The sequence below is a fragment of the Leucoraja erinacea genome, chromosome 31, assembly GCF_028641065.1.
Source record: "Leucoraja erinacea ecotype New England chromosome 31, Leri_hhj_1, whole genome shotgun sequence".
In the NCBI taxonomy this organism is placed as follows: domain Eukaryota; kingdom Metazoa; phylum Chordata; class Chondrichthyes; order Rajiformes; family Rajidae; genus Leucoraja; species Leucoraja erinaceus.
In genome coordinates this window covers 2,706,593-2,727,523 of record NC_073407.1, presented here as the reverse complement: position 1 = coordinate 2,727,523, position 20,931 = coordinate 2,706,593, and the positions used below count along the sequence as shown (strand labels likewise).

General features: G+C 40.1%; 1 protein-coding gene across 4 annotated transcripts in view; it reads right to left on the bottom strand.

Annotated features, from left to right (window-relative positions):
* LOC129711830 (disabled homolog 2-interacting protein-like) overlaps positions 1 to 20,931 on the bottom strand; it is a 625,376-nt gene that overhangs the window by 393,465 nt on the left and 210,980 nt on the right. Inside the window, exon 1 of one of the 4 annotated variants that reach the window (XM_055659774.1) lies at positions 5,455 to 6,052. The exons of the other annotated variants lie outside the window; for them this stretch is intronic. Within the exon in view, the coding sequence (XP_055515749.1) occupies positions 5,455 to 5,575 (121 nt within the window). The 5' untranslated portion in view covers positions 5,576 to 6,052. Of the gene's footprint in view, positions 1 to 5,454; positions 6,053 to 20,931 lie in introns of those variants that run through there. 4 annotated transcript variants of the gene reach the window in all.

The following is a 20,931-nucleotide window of genomic DNA, read 5'->3' as shown; positions in this document are numbered from 1 at the left end:
ACGTTGATAATGTGTAATTCCCAGAGAATCATATCATGACACATGTGGCCATTCAGACAGTGTATCTGGGAAGATTAAAAAGGAAGTGCCACTCAGTCTAATGCCAACTGCTCCCATTCAGCCCAAATCCTTCCAGGTCACGGTGCCTCAAATGCACATCCTGCTGCTTAAATATAACGAGGGTTTCAGTTCCCACTACCCTTTCAAGCACAGAGTTCCAGTCTTAGTGGAAAACATTTTCCTAATCTCCCCTTAATCCTTTCAATAATGACTTCAAATCTAGTCTGAAGATCACTATTCAAAATAATCATTATTCAAAATAATGTTCTATATCTTGTGGACAGGATTGATAGTCTACTCCTAATTACCCTGACATAAGCGATGGCAAGCTAGCATGGAACTGCATAGGGATGGAACTGCTATAATCTTTCTGTGACGGCTTTCCAACAGCCCTGCAGGGTAGAGAATTACAAGATTTAGAGTCATTGATGACACAGGACTGAATGTATTTTCAAGTAAGGTTTGTGCGGAAAGGAACCTTCAGGCAGTCATGTTCCCACTCGCCTGCTGCCCTGGTCTTTCCTGGTTGTACCAGCTGCAGATTTGTGAGGCATTGGAGAATCCTGGTTTACTATAGTGTACAACATTACTTTTTTACTTAATGATGGCCAATGTAGCAATTCAGAAAAAGTTTACCCATATTTGGAATGAATGGTTAGATATGTTATGTTTGTATCTGCTAGAGTTTAAAAAATGGAATGGTGCTGGCGTCGGAAATTTATTCTTGCGAGAAATTTAGGATGAGGTGTCCTCCACTCTGCACCTGACCATTTGGACAATAAGAATGCGTGTGTCAGGCTGTTCTTCATCGATTACAGCTCAGCGTTCAACCCCATCACACCCTCTAAACCTATCAAACTCAGAACTTCAAATCAGAACGAATTGGCAACAACATTTCCTCCTCAATAACAGTCAACATAGGAGCACATCAAGGCTGTGCTCAGTCTCCTACTCCACTGTTTCTATGCCCACAACTGTGAACGCCATCTTTACATTTGCTGAATATATTACCGTTCTTGGACAAATAACAGGTAATGATGAGTCAGAATATGAAGGAGATTGATAATCTGATTGAATGGTGCCAGAACAAGGATCTCAGTGTTTTCAAGGCCAAGACTTCAGGAAGGGAAAGCCGTGGATCCATGAAGCTGACTTCATCGTTGAGATGGCGGTGTACACCTTCAAATTCCTGGACGTGCAAATCTCTGCAAATCTGGCCTGTGCCCCGCACAATGAAACAATCACAAAGAATGCTCATCAACAATTCTAGTTCCTTAAAAGATGAAGGAGATTTGGTCTGTCGCCAAATACTCCATCGAACTTTTGCAGGTCTCTGGTATTGGGCATACTGACTGTTTACATTATGGCCTGTTTTTGGTAACTCGAGCGTCCAAAAACGAAGGATCTGCCTGAAGGATTCCTTGGTATCAAGGAACCACACTGCTCTGTCACACTTTCATCTCATTATCATCAGGAAGAGGGTATAAGTGCCTGAAAACTGTGATCTCCGGATTCAAGAACAGCTTCTTCCCAACAACCACCAGCCTCTTGAACATTGCACAACACTAACCCCAAGTCTAACTCAGCAATTATGATCTGTGATGGTCTTTGTTTTGGTGCACTGCAGACTTCACTTTTGCACAATTATGGTATGGTTACCTAGTATTACTGATTATTCATTCATTCATTTATTATATTATTGATTATTGTATACTTATTTGTGATATTGCATTAAGTAAGAATGTCATTGTTCTACTGCAATAACATGATAATTAAACTCTTAACTCTCGACCTAAGAGAGATAGATTTTAGTTGATTACTTTTTTACTCTCAAAGGCTATGAGTTTTTGTAGCATTTCCACATAAGCCTTGAATATTTTTAAGATAGGGTTAAAATGCTGCAGTAACTCCGCAGAACAGGGAGCATCTCTACATAGAACGAATGGATGATGTTTCGGGTCGAGACCCTTCTTCAGACTGAGAGTGGAGAGGGCGACAGAGATAAGGAAGTGCAAGGTGTGAAAACGAGACATCAATGGGGATGGTTCAAGGAAAATGTAGAATAGATCATTGTTAGCTAGGAGAAGGTGACAACAAAGCAAACAGAGATAAATTTTAATCAGGGGGACAGTCAGACTGGTCGGAAAACTAAGAAGGGGGAGGGATGGAGCGAGGAGGAAAGCAAGGGTTACTTGAAGCTAAATAAGTCAATATTCATACTGCAGGGGTGTAGGCTGCCCAAGCAAGATATGAGGTGCTGTTCCTCCAATTTACATTGGGCCTCACTCTGACAGTGGAGAAGGCCCAAGACAGAAAGGTCAGTATGGGAATGCAGGGCTCGAAATAATAAATCAGAGTAACTGCGCGGGTCAGGCAGCATCTCTGTAGAAAAGGAACGCAACGTTTTGTGTCGGTGGTGACGGCTGTATTGCGTGGGAAATATACTAGGTGAGGGGTGAGGAAGGGTCGGAACGAATGATGGGCCCCGAACAGCGGCTCCATCTCCTCCTCCTCCCACCCCCCGCCCGCCCTGATAGCAGCCGCATCTTGCAAATCCGCGCTTGCAAAACAAACTCTCCCGCACGCCGAGGCCTCCCCCTCCCTCCCTCCTCCCGGCCTCGGCGTGCGTTAGCGGGTTTGCAAGCAGCGGCCGCTATCAGGGCGGGAGGATGAGGTAATGGAGTCGCTGTCGCGGCCGCTGCTGCCACTGTGCGGGACCCATCATTCGCTCCTGTAGTGATGCACCTACCCCTCATTCATCCTGTAGTGATCCCCCATTCATCCTGCACAGACCCTCCGATCCACACTGTCCTGACCCCCCCCCCCCCATTCAGCCTGTACTGATCCTCCCATTCAAGAAGAATGGGAGGAACTATCTGAGGAAGGGTCTCGACCCGAAACGTTGCCTATTTCCTTCGCTCCATAGATGCTGCCTCACCCGCTGAGTTTCTCCAACACTTTTGTCTACCCTCATCCATCCCGTACTGACCCCCCCCCCCCCCCCCATTCAACACCACTGACATCCCCCGTTCTCTCCCCTCACAATTTTACCTACTCCAACCAACACGTACTAATTCACCTGCCTCAATCCATCCATTCTGCACCAACTGCCTTCTAACCCCCCCCCCCCCCCCGCCCCCCCCCCCGCATTCTATCCACCCCGCACTGATTCACACACACACACCCCTCCCTGACCCTATTGTCCTGGAAATGACTTCAGAGCGAACATTGACTATGTTTGATAACGGAATGCAATCAAATGTGTTTTAATTCCCAATGTTATTATTTGTTTTAATCCATAAAGATGGATTAATTAAATTGTGAACACGTGAAACATTAAAACCGCTGTGTTCGATTGTCACTGATACCGTTGACACGTTATTACAGAATTAATTTTAACGGCAAATCAATGCTCTTAATATGGAGTATCAGTACTGTAGTTATTTAATGAGCAACTTTCACAACTATACGTACGCATATATGTTACCATGGTCCAGGATCTATTGACACAGGTTGATCATATGCTGAATAATCCAACCACATTTTTGTTTGGAAGTGGAAAGAACTAATAGAAATTGCATTAATTGCAATGTGTAAAAAGAGTTGAGATACTGTCTTATAATTTTGCTGCATGTCATTGTGGGATATATAATATCTTGATTGGTGAATATGTTTAGTTTGTGACTTTATTTGAAGCAGAAATAATATGTGAATGCTTCATTGAGTATAATTCCGACTGGTAACTACGCACTTTGTCCGAGCACATTATTGCACGGGTCATACAAGCCATCTTAAATGACCACCTAAACTGTCATTCGGCAACCTAAAAAGCTGCCACGGTTGCCCAGCTGGCAACAGTTAAGCGAGAGCCCTGGAATGGGAGGAGGAGTTAAAGTGTTTAGCAACCGGGAGATCAGGTAGGTTTAGGCAGACCTTCAGTGTAAACCAGCATCTGCAGTTCCTTCCTACACACTTGAATATTTTTAAGGTGGGGTTAAATAGGTGTGAGATATGGGGCTGCTTTCCTTTGCATTCCATGGGCTTTCACTTTTTTTGACAATATGCCATGTGTGCCAATTTTACCATTCTACCAACAGTAATTGCTTATAAAATAGATATTTTTAATATGGGGAGGCCATTTAAGATGGAGGTAAGAAAAAACTTTTTCACCCAGAGAGTTGTGTATTTGTGGAATTCCTTGCCACAGAGGGCAGTGGAGGCCAAATCACTGGATGGATTTAAGAGAGAGTTAGATAGAGCTCTAGGGGCTAGTAGAATCAAGGGATATGGGGAGAAGGCAGGTACGGGTTATTGATTGGGGACCATGAGCCATGATCACAATGAATGCCGATGCTGGCTCGAAGAGCCAAATGGCCTCCTCCTGCACCTAGTTTCTATATTACTATGTTTCTATATCAAAACAGCTAGGGCTTATAAAGGGACTGATCTTTCTTCACGCAGATGTACACATTATGACAGATAATTCAATACAAGCTGGCACTGTCAATTGTAATATGGATATCTGTTTGAATATCTTTCAACTCTGAGTATGCATTGCAAATCAATTGAAAGTCTGCAGACTTTTTATTTAAAAGCCATTGTTGTGAAGTTAACAAATGCATCTGCAAACTGATCTAACTACAGCAGTGGCAGTTCCCTTGAGCAGTAGTGTCTGGGTGACCTGACTTTTACTGTGTGGTGCCATAAGCTTTCACTAAATCAGCACACACGTACACAAAATGACAAGTGTTATGTTTTTTTTACAGCTTCCATGCTTTAGTCAAGTCAACGTTTATGCATTTACACAGTAAATCTTTATATGTCTGCCAAATATATCTTTGATCATAGAAGACATGAAAGTAATCAATAAAACAGAGTTGGTTTGTGTGGAACTCTGGGCAGTTTCCAGTACAAGTTTAAGTCCCAATTTGTTTGATGTTAAATAATGATAAATACCAGCTTTAGATCTATGTTTCAAATTGTTATTTCGAAATTGGTGCCTTTCAACAGATATTAACCAAGACATGTATTAGAAAGTAGTATTCTACAAACAGGTTTTAGTCATTGCACGTTTCTTTTAAGTATACATTACATGGAATTGAATTAGTTTTCTTCATTTAGCATCATAAAAATTAACTATGAAATAAATTTGAACTTTGAGTTTAACAAAACTGGAATAAAGTATATCCTTATCTTGAAATGTGAATTAGACAAACATTCTCTGATGCTACTTTAGCACATAATATAATGAAAACAGATTTACAAAAGATGGGATATAATCACAGGAGGCATGACCGGTTCTGTTTATAATTGCACATTCATAACACTGAAGTTTTAACAGGATTCAACTAGAATCAGCATACAGTAGAATGTAATATTATAACTCCGTATTACCCCTGTTGCCTGGCCTGTTGCGACTCCTGGATCGACTGCGTTGTCTCTGAAGGCGCGACCTTCCCAACAGTCTGTAGTAATAGGATGGACGTCCAGAGATTTTTCTGCTATTAACTGACATTTTGTTATGTGCTTCTTTGCCAATAATTTCTTCAATCTGTTCAAATCAAACTCCTCACCCCTGAGTATTCTTCATTAGGGTTAGTGTGCAAAACAATAATTTGTAACAACTTTTTTTAAAATGCAAACTTGCCCAAGCCTGTTGCTACCGTCATACTTCAACACTACTCACAGAAGATAAGCTTGTTGCATTTGGAAACTGAATGCTGTTAGCATTCTATGGACCAGTGAACAAAAGTTGAGCTTTTAAAAAATCCTGAACCGGAGCCAGTCCATTTGCATTGAGTTTATCCTGTTGCAAAAACAAACACGTCAGATATTTCAATCTCAAGCCTAAGCCTCTCTGCAAGTACATAAACCGTACATATAGCCTTTTACCATTGTCTTCCAAGTATTAAACTAAAACATGTACTCAGTCTGCTGCAAGTAGCTGCTCGACAGGAATCTATTCCAGGTTTTCAAAGAATAAATGGGGCCCAGGCAAAGTTAAAGGCAGTACGGAAATGAGCCAATCAAGTTAACATTACAGGAGTTTGGGTCAAGTAGGCAGGTTCACAGCTGGACAGCAGATGAATTCAATTTAATCCAAGTAGTAAAGCTGAACTTTAAATATACTCATACCTTCAGCACCACAATTCCCATTAAATAGTGAAGTTTTATGTAAATGAGATGCTCAATGTTCATCACAAATTTATGTCATTTGTTTCACCTGTAGGGACTATTAAAAAAAAAATTCCAGCCTTACATTAAAAATTATTCACAATCTTGCAGTCAGATATTTTAACTGTATATAGTTCAGATTTATTATCTTAATTTCAACACTGCACAAATTTTCACTCGTTGTTAAAGTTAATTAATGAATATGAAATGAAATATTAACAAGAATGGAAAATTGATTTAATAAAGCACATTTATATAATATCGGGTTTTGTCAAAAATTCTCTAACTGCTTTTTTTAAACAAGTAAAATAATAATTTTCAAGCCTGGACAATTGCATTTCAGAGTTAAATATCACACAATGCAATGTCCACAAGCAACAAGAAATGCTCCATCCTTTACATGGACATTTTTAAGTAACACACCAAGACAGGAAGTACATTTAGTTCAAAAGCTGACTGGTTGCCCATGGAAACGGAATTTTCAGGAAGTGTCGGTTCTCAAAGACAGGAATTGTACAGTAATATATTTCACACAATTTCAGTTTGAGAATGTTTAATTAATGACGTTTTGCCTCAGGTCAGTAAAATAGCGTGAATTTGAAAGCAGATTAACTGTGGCAGAATTGATAACTCATGAATGGAATGGAATTCAAAAGGTAAAGGCTAAAATTTTATATTTCCTAAGAGTCTTTTCAGTCTCCCCTGAGCGTTGCATAAATCTGATAGACACATAGGCTCCTGCCTTCAGGCTAAGAAATTCCTTTGAAGCTCAAAATTGTTTTCCTAGGGCCAGCAGTTTATTACAGTCACCTGCAAACAACATTATTTTTTTCATTGAAACAGTCCACTGTAATTAGAACACAATCAACAAGCATGTGGTTATAGTTTTATTAGCAGTCTCTACACTATTTCAAATGCTTTAATGTGCTTATTTTGTTTATATTACCGATGAAAAATAGTTTTTGCTCAATAAGCTACTGTAAAGAATATTTTGAAAGGGTATTTATACAGAATGGAATCATTTTGTTCATTTTAGTTTGATAAGACGATTCAATAATTTTGATCATTTTAGTTTTATAAGGAGAGAAACATAACATCCATCGCATGTACAGTACAGAAGCACAGGAAAAAGGGAGAGGCTATGACATCTGCCTCATGGTAAACTCTTTGTAGTGATCAGATGTAGCAGTCCTGGCCAACCTCTGGTCTCCGCACCTGAAAAAGCTGGAGGTTAAGTGTCATCCCTTCTACCTACCAAGGGAATTCACCTCCATCATCATGACCACCAATCTACATTCCACCCTAGGCAGCCATTCATTTAGCACTGGAGGAGCTGCACGCCATGGTCAATAAACACAAGTCAGTGTACCTGATGCCTTTTCAATCAGAGCTGGGTACTTCAACAAAGCCAGCCTGAGGAGATCCCTCCCTAACTACCACCAGCACATGCCCTGCAGCACCAGAGTATCAAATACGCTCGACCACTGCTTCACCACCATCAGAGCTCCATCCTCGCCCTCACTTTGGGAAATCCAACCACTTGGCTGTGCACCGTCTTAGGCAGCAACTGAAGAGCACCACCTACAGCTGTGAGGACTGCACAGAGCTGGTTAGGGAAGGCAGAGGAACGACTCCAGGCCTGCTTGGAATCAGTCCTTATAACTGGTAATTCAAGGAATCGGCAAAAGACCTGAATGAATACACCGTAGTTGTTAACAGATTCATAAGGAAATGCCTGAACAGTTTGTTCCCACAAAAACCATCCAAATGTACCCCAACCAGGAGCCTTGGATGAACCAAGAGGTCCATATTAGTTTAGTTTCAGCTTAGTTTATTGTCACGTGTACTGAGGTACAATGAAAAGCTTTTGTTGCGTGCTAACCAGTCAGCAGAAAGACAATACAATGATTACAATCGACCCATTTACAATGTGTAGATACATGATATGGGAATGACATGTAGTGCAAGGTAAAGCCAGCAACGTCCAATCAAGGATAGTCCCGATGGCCACTAATGAGGTAGATAGTTCAGCGCTGCTCTCTGGTTGTAGTAAGATGATTCAGTTGCCTGATAACAGCTGGAAAGAAACTGTCCCTGAATCTGGTGATGTGCATTTTTACCTTTTGCCTGATGGGAGAGGGGGGCAGAGGGAATGGCTAGGGTGCAACTCATCCTTGACTATGCTGCTGGCCTTGCTGAGGCAGCGTGAGGCATGCTTCAGAGGGCCAGATCTCAAGTGTTTAAGTCTGGTGCCATATTTAACAAGATGTTGTTAAGATGGAAAGAGTACAAAGGAGATTTACAAGGATGTTGCCAGGACTTGAGGGTCTGAGCTATAGAGAGACGTTGAGCAGGCTTGGACTCTATTCCTTGGAGCGCAGGGTGATGAGAGGGTAAAATTCCTTGGAGCGCAGGGTGATGAGAGGGTATCTTATAGAGGTGTGTAAAATCATGAGAGGAATAGATCAGGTGGACGCACAGAGTCGCTTGCCCAGGGTGGGGGAATTGAGGTGGGGGAAAAGATTTAAAAGGGATCTGAGGGGTAACTTTTTCATGCAAAGTGTGGTGGGTGTATGGAACGAGCTGCCGGAGGAGGTTGGGACTATCGCAACGTTGAAGAAGTAATTACACAGGTACATGGATAGGACAGGTTTCGATTGATATGGGCCAGACGCAGGTAAGTCTGGCCCATATCCAGACGCCATCAGGTCCAGAGGCTACTGGACCTGACGGCGTCTCTGGACGCGTGTTGAAGGACTGCGCAGACCAGCTGGCTGGAGTCTGGACGAGGATTTTTAACCAGTCTCTGGCCCAGTCCACTGTTCCACCCTGTCTGAAGTCCTCCACCATAGTCCCCTTGCCCAAAAAAACCAACATCTCCAGCCTCAACGACTACCGGCCAGTCGCACTCACACCAGTGGTGGTGAAGTGTTTTGAAAAACTGGTCCGGGGTCATATCACATCACTCCTGCCCCGAAGCTTCGACCCCCACCAGTTTGCGTACAGAGCGAATAGATCGACAGAGAACGCTGTAGCCACAGCTCTCCATGCTGCACTGTCTCACCTGGAGCAGCGGGGGAGCTACGTGCGGATGCTCTTTGTAGACTACAGCTCTGCTTTTAATACCATCCTTCCCCACAAACTGGTGGACAAACTGGGGGACTTGGGACTTCCACACTCCACCTGCATGTGGATAAATAGCTTCCTGTCGGGTCGCAGCCAGAGAGTCAGAGTGGGCCATCATACATCCACGGCCCTCAGCCTCAGTACCGGCTCTCCACAGGGCTGCGTACTGAGCCCCCTGCTCTACACCATCTACACACATGACTGCACCCCCGCCCACCACAGCAACACCATTGTCAAATTTGCGGATGACACTACGGTGGTGGGACTCATCTCCGGGGGGGACGAGTACGCCTACCGGGATGAGGCGGAGCAGCTGACAGTGTGGTGTGAAGAAAATAACCTGCTCCTCAACACCTTAAAGACAAAGGAATTAATAATAGACTTTAGGAAGAATAAAACGGACATGGTACCATTGACTATCAGAGGGGACTGTGTGGAGAGGGTGGCGGATTTCCGCTTCCTGGGAATCCATATTGAGGAGGACCTGACGTGGAGCGTGAACACCACTGCGCTGCTGAAAAAGGTCCAGCAGAGACTGCACTTCCTGAGGGTGCTCAGGAAGAATAACATCACTCAGAGACTGCTGCTGTCCTTTTATCGGTGCTCCATTGAGAGCATACTAACATACTGTGTATGCGTGTGGTACACCAGCTGCACAGCGGCTCAGAGGAAAGCGCTCCAGAGGGCCATTGACAACGCCCAGAGGATTGTCGGCTGCCCTCTCCTTACCTTGGAGGACTTACACAGTTCCCGCTGCACCAAAAAATCCCAGAGTATCATAAAGGACATTTCCCACCCCGGACACTCCCTGTTTGAACTGTTGCCATACAGACGGTACAGATCTACAAGGACAAGGACAGACTAAAAAACAGTTTTTACCCCACTGCTATAAAAGCACTAAATGTAGCCGCCAAGTAAAAGAGGGGCCAGACATACTAAGGGAATGTGGTACACTGTGAAATCGACAGCTTTTAGAAATGTTTGAATGGTGCACTGACTGGCTGACATTTTTAAATTTCGTTGTACATGGTTCATGTTACAATGACAATAAAGAAACTATTCTATTCTATTCTATTCTATTCTATAAGTGGGACTACTGTAGACAGGACATGTTCAGTCGGGTTGAAGGGCCTATTTCCACACTGTATGACTCTATGACTTCATAACAGTTTCCAATTCTGTTTCAGATTCAATGTTCATTTGTAACCAATAGGAACAGATCAGCTTGCATTATCAGATATAATAGAGGTTATTGTTTAATGAGCATGTGCACTGCTAAATTCTGGAAAGAAAATGTATAATTACTTGTTGGACATGCACATTCAATTTCTTGTCAACACCAACTTAATGAGAAAACAGAAAATACATCACAAATTCCTTATGGTTGCTGCAGGGCATCCTGAATTTGAAGAACCAGGGAAGTGAGGATACTGCTTTACACAGAAAAGACACAAAGTGTTAGAGTAACTCAGCGGGTCAGGCAGCATTCCTGGAGAACATGGATAGGTGACATTTTGGGTTGTGACCCTTCTTCAGACCTTGAATTTGACCTGTTACACCAAAACTCCATTCTCTGAAGGGATACAAACTTACTGATATCTCCCAATAAATAGTTCGAGTTATAATAATTGAGTTCCAATTTATTTCCCAGCTGAAAGGGTGTTGAGAAATTTAGAAACATTTGCCATTTACACCTGACAGTATATATTAACCATCCCATTTAGATGAGTTTACAATGTGTATTGTACTGCACTGATCAGTGTTTATTTTGAATATTCTGAAATGGAAACATTTATTTCTTTGACAAGGGTGGGGAAAATCAATGCAAAGAAGTTCAACTTCAGTTTCTGCATTCAAAAAGCACTATATTTCTAAGGAATATAGGAATATTTAAAAGGGATCTGAGGGGTAACTTTTTCACGCAAAGGGTGGTGGGTGTATGGAACGAGCTGCCGGAGGATGTCTGGAATGTTGGAAGGAGAAAAGGAATGTTTCTAATTTTCTCAACAACCTTTCAGCTGGGAAATAAATTGGAACTCAATTATTTAATTAGTGAGTATTTATTGAAATATTTAACAGATTCCAATTCTTGTTCAGATTTTAAGTTTATTTGTAAAAATAGGGACAACGCAGGTTAGATTATCAGATATAATAGAGGTGAACATTCAATGAACATGTGCACTGCGAAATTCTGGAATGATCACCTGCAATTCCCTGTAAGTCTGTTTCCCATAGTATGGGCATCTACAGTGAGATGATATATGTTTAAGATGAGTGGGAGAAGGTTTAACAGGCATTAGAGGGGTAATTGCTCCATAGAAAGATTGTTATCAGAGGAAGCAGGAAGAGTAAAGACCTTTAAGCAGCATCTGGCCAGGTACTTTAATGAGCAAAGCATATGGAATTAATGCAGATACGCAGAAATAGTTTAGATAGGCATGAAGGTTGGCATAGACACTAAAGGATCTGTGTTTACTGTACAACTCTATGAGTAAGGATGCACGACAGTGAGTGCGAATGAATCTAAAACAAAAACAGAATGCTGGAACTACTCAGCAGATTATGCAGCGTCTGTGGAGGCAAGAAGGTCAAGTCAATGTTTCGGGTTGAGACCCGGCATCTGGATTGGTTAAACTGGTGCACAGCATCTCTTCAGCAGAAGACTATGAATGTCGGGAATTGTTTACTTGCTGCTTAAGATTTCATCGTTGAGGCCCTCAGTTAAAGTTGAACATTTTTAAAACCAACATTGATCAACAAAGTATTTAGCCATATTCCAGTCTGGACACTTTGCCTCCCAAGGATTATAAAAAAGTGGAAAACGATGTGAACCCTTCTCATTATATAATCAGCTAACCTTATCTCGTAAGATTCTGTAGGGCTATTGAATCGCCTTCATGATCCTAGGACACACATCTGTGGAATAAAGAATAAGCCTCTTGCATCTCTGGTGAAGATCTGATTTTGACATTAAACCCAATTAACCAATTATTTAGTAGGAACAGAAAATTCATGAGAAGTGATGGAGAATGTAGTTTGAAATGCAGTTTGAAATGCTTAATGATAGCTTGAACAGAATCATGTTAACTGAACATGCAAATAGGGCAGTTCTCGAGGCCAAGATGTCCCAACAGGCCAGACATAAGCTGGGCTGTCTTAAGATGTCATGCAAAGAGACAAGAAAGTAAGGATCTTGTTTTAAAAGCCATGTCTTTAGACACATTTTATAAATTAGTGATTTTCTGACCTTCCCCAAAGGATACTGTTCCGTCAAAGGATAATTATAATTATTGTAGTCTTACTGATCCAATTCCATTCACAACCTGAACATAATATTACCACAGCGAATTGCTTAACAATAGGCAGAAGAGCTGCCTTATTATTATCAAATTAAAGGAGAGTTTGAAAGACTGAGGGAAAAAAAAGATGCAGCAACAAGAGAAATATGGCTTTCGTTTCCATAGTTGCAGACTATAATACAAGTGACAACTTAAAGACAAGATTTGATGTGAACTCAGGATAACGAATTATGGAAACTATACATTTTAAATTGTTTGTTGTCATGCAGCTTTTTTTATTCCTTACACTAAGAAAATTAGTTTTAACTAATTTATTTATTGTCAAACAACTTTTATTTTAGGGTGGCGAAACATTTCCTCCCCTTTTAAAGAGGACCTCACCAAATTTAACACCAAAATTTAAAATGCTTTAATTACAACGACAGAAATAATTTTAAACAGTTATAAAATTGAAGTCTGAAGAAGGGTCTCAATCCGAAAAGTCACCCATTCCTTCTCTCCAGAGTTACTGCCTGTCTCGCTGAGTTACTCCAGCTTTTTGTGTCTATCTTTGGTTTAAACCAGAAACTGCAGTTCCTTCCTACATTCAGTACTACTTTAACTGAGGGCACAAATCGTCTGCCCAAGTGGGATTCGTTTATGAATGACAACATGCCATCCTGTAATCTAAATAGTAACAGAAATATAATAGTATCAACTGAAAATAAATAAGTTTCCAACCATTCCAAACACCATCCATTATAATTAGTCATCTCCAAATATCAAACATAAGCCATGGTTGGACTCTAATAATTTACTATTGATAGACTTCGGTCCCCATCCCCTTGGAAACCAGCCACTGTTCCATTTATTCATCAATCTGAGATAAACTGGTCATTTCATACTAACTCTTGCAAGCAAAGGGCACTGCAAGTGGGTTAAGTGATGATTCATTGTCACTCCTCAGGAAGCTTGCCTGATTGCATTCATTTAATTCACAGCTTAAGGAAGCTAAGATTTTCACCTATGCCTTATTAGCTATGGCAACCCTCAGAGAGCTGCATCCCAGAGGCTAGATGTGTTGAAGTGATGGCAAGATATTCAAAATGAGATGCTCCTGCCACTGAGCAATAATGGGCAAAATTCAGTCGTGATCCAGAGTTTACATTATTTTCTCTTCACTACTGATTTAAAGATGCTGAAGAAAAATTTGGTGGTTTGAGATGTGCTAAGACAAACTCAGAAGGCTGGGAAAAGAAGTTGGGAATTTCCTGTTTTTGTGTGCATCATGAATGCCCACCCCATTTATGAAACCATCTTATTTATGACCATACACAAATATACAATGGATAAGATCTGTCCTTATATCCCCTTAGGTTTTCACCAGCTTTCATTAGCATTTATTGTGAATCCATAGTTATGGCTAGTTTCTTGTCCTATTACAGTTCTATAGAGCTTTCATTTTTTTTTAAGTTATTTGTTGGCATCTCCTGCAAATATCACACTGATAAAGCCTCAGCTACTTATATTTAGAAGGGTCCCGAACAGAAATGTCAGTTCTTCATTCTCTCCAGAGATGCTGCCTGACCCGCTGAGTTATTCCAGCCATTTGTATTCTATGCAAAATTCCAGCATCTGCCGTTCCTTGTCCCTTTATTATTTAGCATTTTTTTCTGTGTCCAACAGAAATAACTCACATTAAAAAAATATAAATTTTGAAATATAAAAACAGTGTCTTTCATAGAGATACTGCACTTGTCTACAAATATTTTCGCAAAGCAGATCGATAGAGTTGTCCAGGAATGCTGGGCCCTCATAAAATGCAGCTGAACATTTATACCTTTCAATCTGCAAAGCTCTATTTTCAAAAATATTCCTTGATCTAAGAACAGTTAGTCAAGCAAAAATGACTAAAGACGACTTCATCTTAGCCTGAGAGTAAATGCAAGTACATGCTGTAACACTCCTGTTCATACAAGGATAAGGAGCAATCTAATCAGAAATTCATATTTTAATTTCACACACACCATTCATCAGCGTAAATGTGTTCAGTTCTGCTGGCAACAATAATGAGCCTAACTCACCATGAGCATAACAGCAGATTACCTTGTAAATAAGAAAGAAGCAACAATCTGACAAACTTTGGGTTTTAGTAGGAAAACTTAGGCTTTGAAGCATATCTTAATTAACAATCTTCTAAGATAAGAATTTTCTGGATAATTCAGTTTTACACGGTACAATTTACATTATTTTTATTTGATTTGGCATCACTACATACCTGCTAGTTTTTTTTTAAATGTTATCATGCGAAACAGTTAAGGAACATGAAAGACATTATGCCACGGAATTTTTTGTTCTTAAAAATGGACACAAAAACCAAAGTAAAGAACAAAGATTTAGTAGTTGCTCAATAGAGAATTTATCGTGTGCCCTTATTTTTGACTTGAAAGTCTTGAGGGATTGCTTTCAAGCTCCAGGGCAATTCCTTAAGTTGCAGGACAGTTTGAAGCCTGTCTCAAATTCATGAAATTGCCTTGAGAGTTAACATATTGAATTTACTTAATAAATGGCAGCATCAGGAAGCATACTGCAGCTGCAAGATGTTATGTTACAAAGAGGTTTCTTTACCTTCTGCACAATTCGCCCCAGCAATAATTAAGGTAAACAAACAAGCTCACATTTGTCAAGTTCTTTTTTAATAAGTTCTTGTATTTTGATTGCCAAAGTCTGCTCATGCATTTTATTTCGCAAATTCACCAAATCATCTAAATGACATTATTAAAACAATCTGTTGCTCTTGGGCATTTCAGCTCATCACTGGACTGATGACCAAAGCTAGTGTGCCTAGACATCCAGGCTTCGACCTGCTATCACCACCAATTCATGAACATTAACAAGTTCAGAGCAAACCCTTGAGTCATGGACTTTCTCCCAATCCAACCCAAAACAGTACACCAGACATTGCAGCTACACAAATCTGTGATCTTGATAGTTATATATAGTTTAGTGAGAATTGAGACATGCTTGTGCCTGCCCTGGCACATTTATGCCACTGGAGTGATCCATGCATTTTTTTGGCCAAATATTAATGAAAATAAACAACTAACATTTTAGCTAAGTTACAAATACAGAGAGTTTTCAATAGTAAATGAGGAGATGCAGTCCTTTGGCTACAGATTTGATTGATCAAATGTAGATGTATATTGAACAGAGCAGTAAAGTTATATCAACAACACAGTCTAAATACTGTTTTACAGTTTACATACTTCGGTGTACCAGTGTTGCTGTGTGCAACCTTTTAAATTGATATCTTTCTATTTAATTGGTGCTGCATCATCCGACCATGAATGAATAGCAATAAGCATTTTATTCATGCAAACTGGTCATGGAATGCATTGTAAGCAAATGTTTTCTGACTACCTATTATCACCTTCATTGCTATATCATGGCTGACGGTCTGGACTATTCTCTCAACAGGTTTCAGATAGACTTTTGCCATTAAGAGGGAATTAAATAACCAAAAATACATTGAATTTTACCACAAATCTTGTGTTCTTGAGCTTAATGGAAATTTATTCAGCCACAAGGAAGATTGGTGTTCACATGTATCGATTTCTGTAAAATTCTTCTGCTATACAATCTTGTCAATCTGATTTATGACATAAGTCTCTGATAAAGATTTCTTATGATTTACCCAAGAGCTCTCCCGAGTTTAAAAAAAAATCAAACTCGTGGTAAGCACGTAGAATGTACGTTGCGGGTACGTCGGAGCTCGGGATGTCTCTTAGCGGCTCGTAACGCTAACGTAACAGGTACTCGGGAAACGCGGTAAGTTCGTGAAGACTCGTAAAGATTTTTCTTCACGTTGAAAAATGTCCACGAGAGCCCCGAGTACCCACGAGCAGCTATTACCGTAATTCTCCGAGTTCGAATCAGGGGAAACTCGGGAGAACTCTTGAATTAGCTCATACAGTGGGACAGCCCCATAACTTTGTGATGTTTAAAGCCAGGCAATAAAGATGAAAGTTCACCTGGTCTAAGCTGTTTTATTGTGAAGCTAATGGCTAAACCAGCAGGAAAATGTACTAATGCAGAATTTGTTTGTAAATGAGCACTTTATTCCATAATAGAAATTGTCCATTTCTTCCAAATTTGTTCTATGTATGACTTCAAGATAGAATTATGTTTTGCATTATGATATCATTGTTAATATTACGTGCCTCTTTTACAACATTGAAAATCTGATATAGTTCTGATGTAATAGCATAATTTTAATGTCAATCCCACTGATACATGTTAAATAGCTAAAAAAATGTCTATGACAAGAGAAACAGCATTTCTGTTCTATGTAACTTTTTAAACCAAGCCTGTGGCAATCTCATTCAAGATATCTTTGACTGCAATCTATCACTTCTCCACTGGGAATAAATAGCTTGTTTACTGCGAAAACTACTATTGATGTAAGTTTGTAGACATATCAAAGTCCACAAGTTTCATTGATATAAGCAACGAATACAACTTGAATTGCTGTTTATGCATGTTTTTTTCATTATGTTTATTGGACCATTTGCTTCTGCTCCACCTCTCCCTGGAGAATAAGGATTTTCTGACTGCTGGGACTTCGTTATTAGCTTTCTGGTGCTTTGAAAGAGTTCATTGTTTCACAACCAACCTGCTGAATCACTTGATATTTTTTGCAGCAATTTACTTATTTAATTGACTGGATCACCTTGTTGCCAGTGCAAAACTTTCAAGAAATCTACACCTTTCATGTCTTCTGGATGTTCTAAAATACACGGCAATCAATGTAAACATAGTATGGTACCCCAAGCAGCAATAACACTAATCAACAGCAAAAAAAAACTAAATCTGCTGGAGGAACTCAGCAGGTCAGGCAGCATCAGTGGAAGGAAGTGAACAGTTGACATTTTTGGGGTGGAGATTCTTCACTCTGGATTGAGAGTACAGAGGTGAAGTGAGGGGCAGGAGCTGGCATACAATAGATGTACTCAGGTGAGGAGCAGTGGATGGAATCGGATTGGGGAATAGAGGGGCAGAGATAACAATAGAGGCTGGGGCATGATTGGTGCAGGTAACCAGGGGCTGCAGATGAAGGAATCTGATGGGAAAGGAAGGTAGACTATGGGTGCAAATAATGGAGGTGGGGTAGGCAGTTGGGAACAGTGGTGGGTGGGGACCCAGGAGTGTGTGGGTCATGAACAGATGGAATAGGCGGGGAAGAAGCTGTGTAAGAAAGGACGAGCTGCTTGTGGGAAAGAGGGACTGGATGGATAGAGAGACTGAGGGGGAGCCAGTTTAGGTTGAGGTTTATTATGTCATGTGTACCAAGGTACAGTGAAAGCTGTGTTTTGCATGCTACCCAATCAGATCAGTTAATATTATACATAAATATAATCGTCAAACTTGAGCATAACTATTAGAACAAAGGGGAAAATACAGAGTTCAAAATATAGTTCTCAGAAATACATTGTATCAGTTCCATAGACAACATCCACAATGGGGTAGAGGTGAATCAGACGGTGCCCAAGCTTAGGGAAGGACTGTTCAGGTTACCTAAAATGAGTGAATTCAATGTACATGTGGTCTAATTGTAGACTACCAAGAAAGAATAGGTGAGGTTGTTCCTCTAGTTTCCATTTGGCCTCCCCCCAACAATGGAGGAGGCCAAGGACAGACAGGTTGTTGTGGGACTGGGGAGAGGACTTCAAACGGGATCTCAATATGCCCATGACGAACTGTACACATTATCCGAAATACGGCCCAATGGTCCTACATAGACCATCAAAATACATCTTAACTGTAACATTTACATTAACTACACCAATAAATATTTGCAGGAAAAAAACCTTTTCCTTCACATTTAGCAGTGGTAAAATACACAACAAAGCTCTTAAAGCAAGTTAATATTCTTTGAGTTGCATTTTCCAGGTAGTTTAAAAAAAATAATATCCAGCTTCAGTAATCAATGGTACAGTGATAATTTTAAATCTCTGTACTGCTGCAGAGACAACAATCGGCAAAACGGTAAAACTTCAGAGTAGCAAGAGGCTAATTACTAAAACAATTCAGAGCGGGCCAGTAGAAAAAGCAGTACATGCTTTGAGCTGTAGAAAATTTAAAGTGGCACGCCACTCCTCCACAATTATAATTCCTCCCAATCTCAACATGCAATTATTTTGGTGGAGGTTCAGAATACCCAGGGCTCCCAAAACATGCAGATTAATTTTTGAAATCAATCATGCAGAAATAAAAATGTTTTATTTATATGCTTCGTAATCTGCAATTGAATTATATAATTCACGAGCCTGCCATTAGAAATTTTAAATAACTGTTTAAGAATATTGCCTAGATTTAGAATGCTAGTTCTCATATTATTTTCAGCTATACGCTTTTGACATTCACAAGGAAGTAAACCACAAATATTCGAAACATACCATTAAAAATTTCCACAAATCAAGATTACAATAAATTATCTGAATATAAATTATGAATGACACAGTAAAATCATTTACAGCCCATTCTATACCCTTGGAAAGGTGGTGATCAACCAACGTTTTCAATGTTTTAAGTCATTCTTCTTATGGAACTTCCACGATGCCATTGAATAAGGAAGTGCAGGATTTAGACCAAGTGATAAAGAAAGTCATCATTTGTAAGAAAGAACTGCATAACTGTTTAAATCGAAGGTATTCACAAAATGCTGGAGTAACTCAGCAGGTGAGGCAGCATCTCTGGAGAGAAGGAATGGGCGACGTTTTGGGTCAGAAGAGATGCTGCCTTACCTGCTGAGTTACTCCAGCATTTTGTGTCTACCTTCATCATAATTTGTGAGTCAGGATCTGTTGAATTTGACATGGAATTTACTGATGGTTGCATCTCCTTGCGCCTGCTGCCATTCTGCTCCCTAGTAGGCAAGGTTAACATTCGAGGGGATCTGTCAAAATAGATTTGTATATGTTGTTGAAGGCACACAACCAAGTCGCAAAACACCAATGGCAGATGGATTGAATATTGAGGGTTACACAGAAAAGCTGGAGAAACTCAGCGGGTGCAGCAGCATCTCTGGAGCGAAGGAAATAGGCAACGTTCGGGCCGAAACCCTTCTTCAGACTGATCGGGGGTGGGGGTGGGTGGGGACAAGAAAGGGAAAAGGAGGAGTAGCCAGAAGGCTGGAGGGTGGGAGGAGACAGCAGGGGAGCTGAGGAAGGGGAGGAGACAGCAAGGACTAACAGAATTGGGGGTGTTGTTTCGATGTCCATCAAGTAAACAGTTTTGCCCTTGAACGCTGATAATAATTATTGCCAAACAAACTCTAGCCCTGAAAATTAACTTATACAAATGTGGGCCAAATTATTTCTAATTTTAAAAACAGAGTTAAAGATTTACACAAAATTCCGAGGTATTTTTGCATTTTTTCCCCTCAATCCTATTCATCATCTTTTTAGTTTGCTTTCAATAAATGACAGTGAATTCATCACCACAAAGGACTGAATTTAATTTGTTACTTAAGTAAGGTTTTGGTTCTGATAGAGGCCATCTTTTAGATGCAGGTCCAGGAATTGATTAACTGAAATGGAAACAAGCTATTGAAAAAGCTACTGAAACTGAAAAAAAAATTATCTTGAGGACCTGTGCACTTCCACTTGATTACAGCACCAATTGGACTTAGGACTTGCAAGTTTCAAAATTCTTATTTTAATTATAAATTACCACTTAATTTTGAGGTACCATGATTACATGCTGAGACAGTTCAATATGTACAGGATGCACAACATTATTTATCTACAGAAATTTCTCAGGATGTCAATGAGAGATGAGCAAGGAATTATGTCTTTACAATTAATAATGTGCAGTAAAATTAATCATCGGATACTATATTATCATTCATCAATATATATTCATCAATATTAGTTGCAGAATAAATCTTGGCCTAGAATACATCCTCATTCTTTCTGCAACAATGGCAGGCAGTCTTTACATCTATTTGCAAAGACAAATGGAGGACGAGTCGAACATTTAACCTGAGATAAACATCTCCAACTAGACAGAACTTGTTTATTACTGCAGTGGAATATCTGTCCTTGTAAAATTATCAAACCAATGCTTGAACTTACAATTTTCCATCACAGAGGTGTCAAAATTAAACTGAAAGTATATTCTAGTAATATGATAAGTATGAAAAAGATTGCAGTTACGGATATTGAAAATTTAGATCGAAAAAATCCACGTGGCGATTTAATTAAGATCAAATACAACTGGATCCCATAAATTA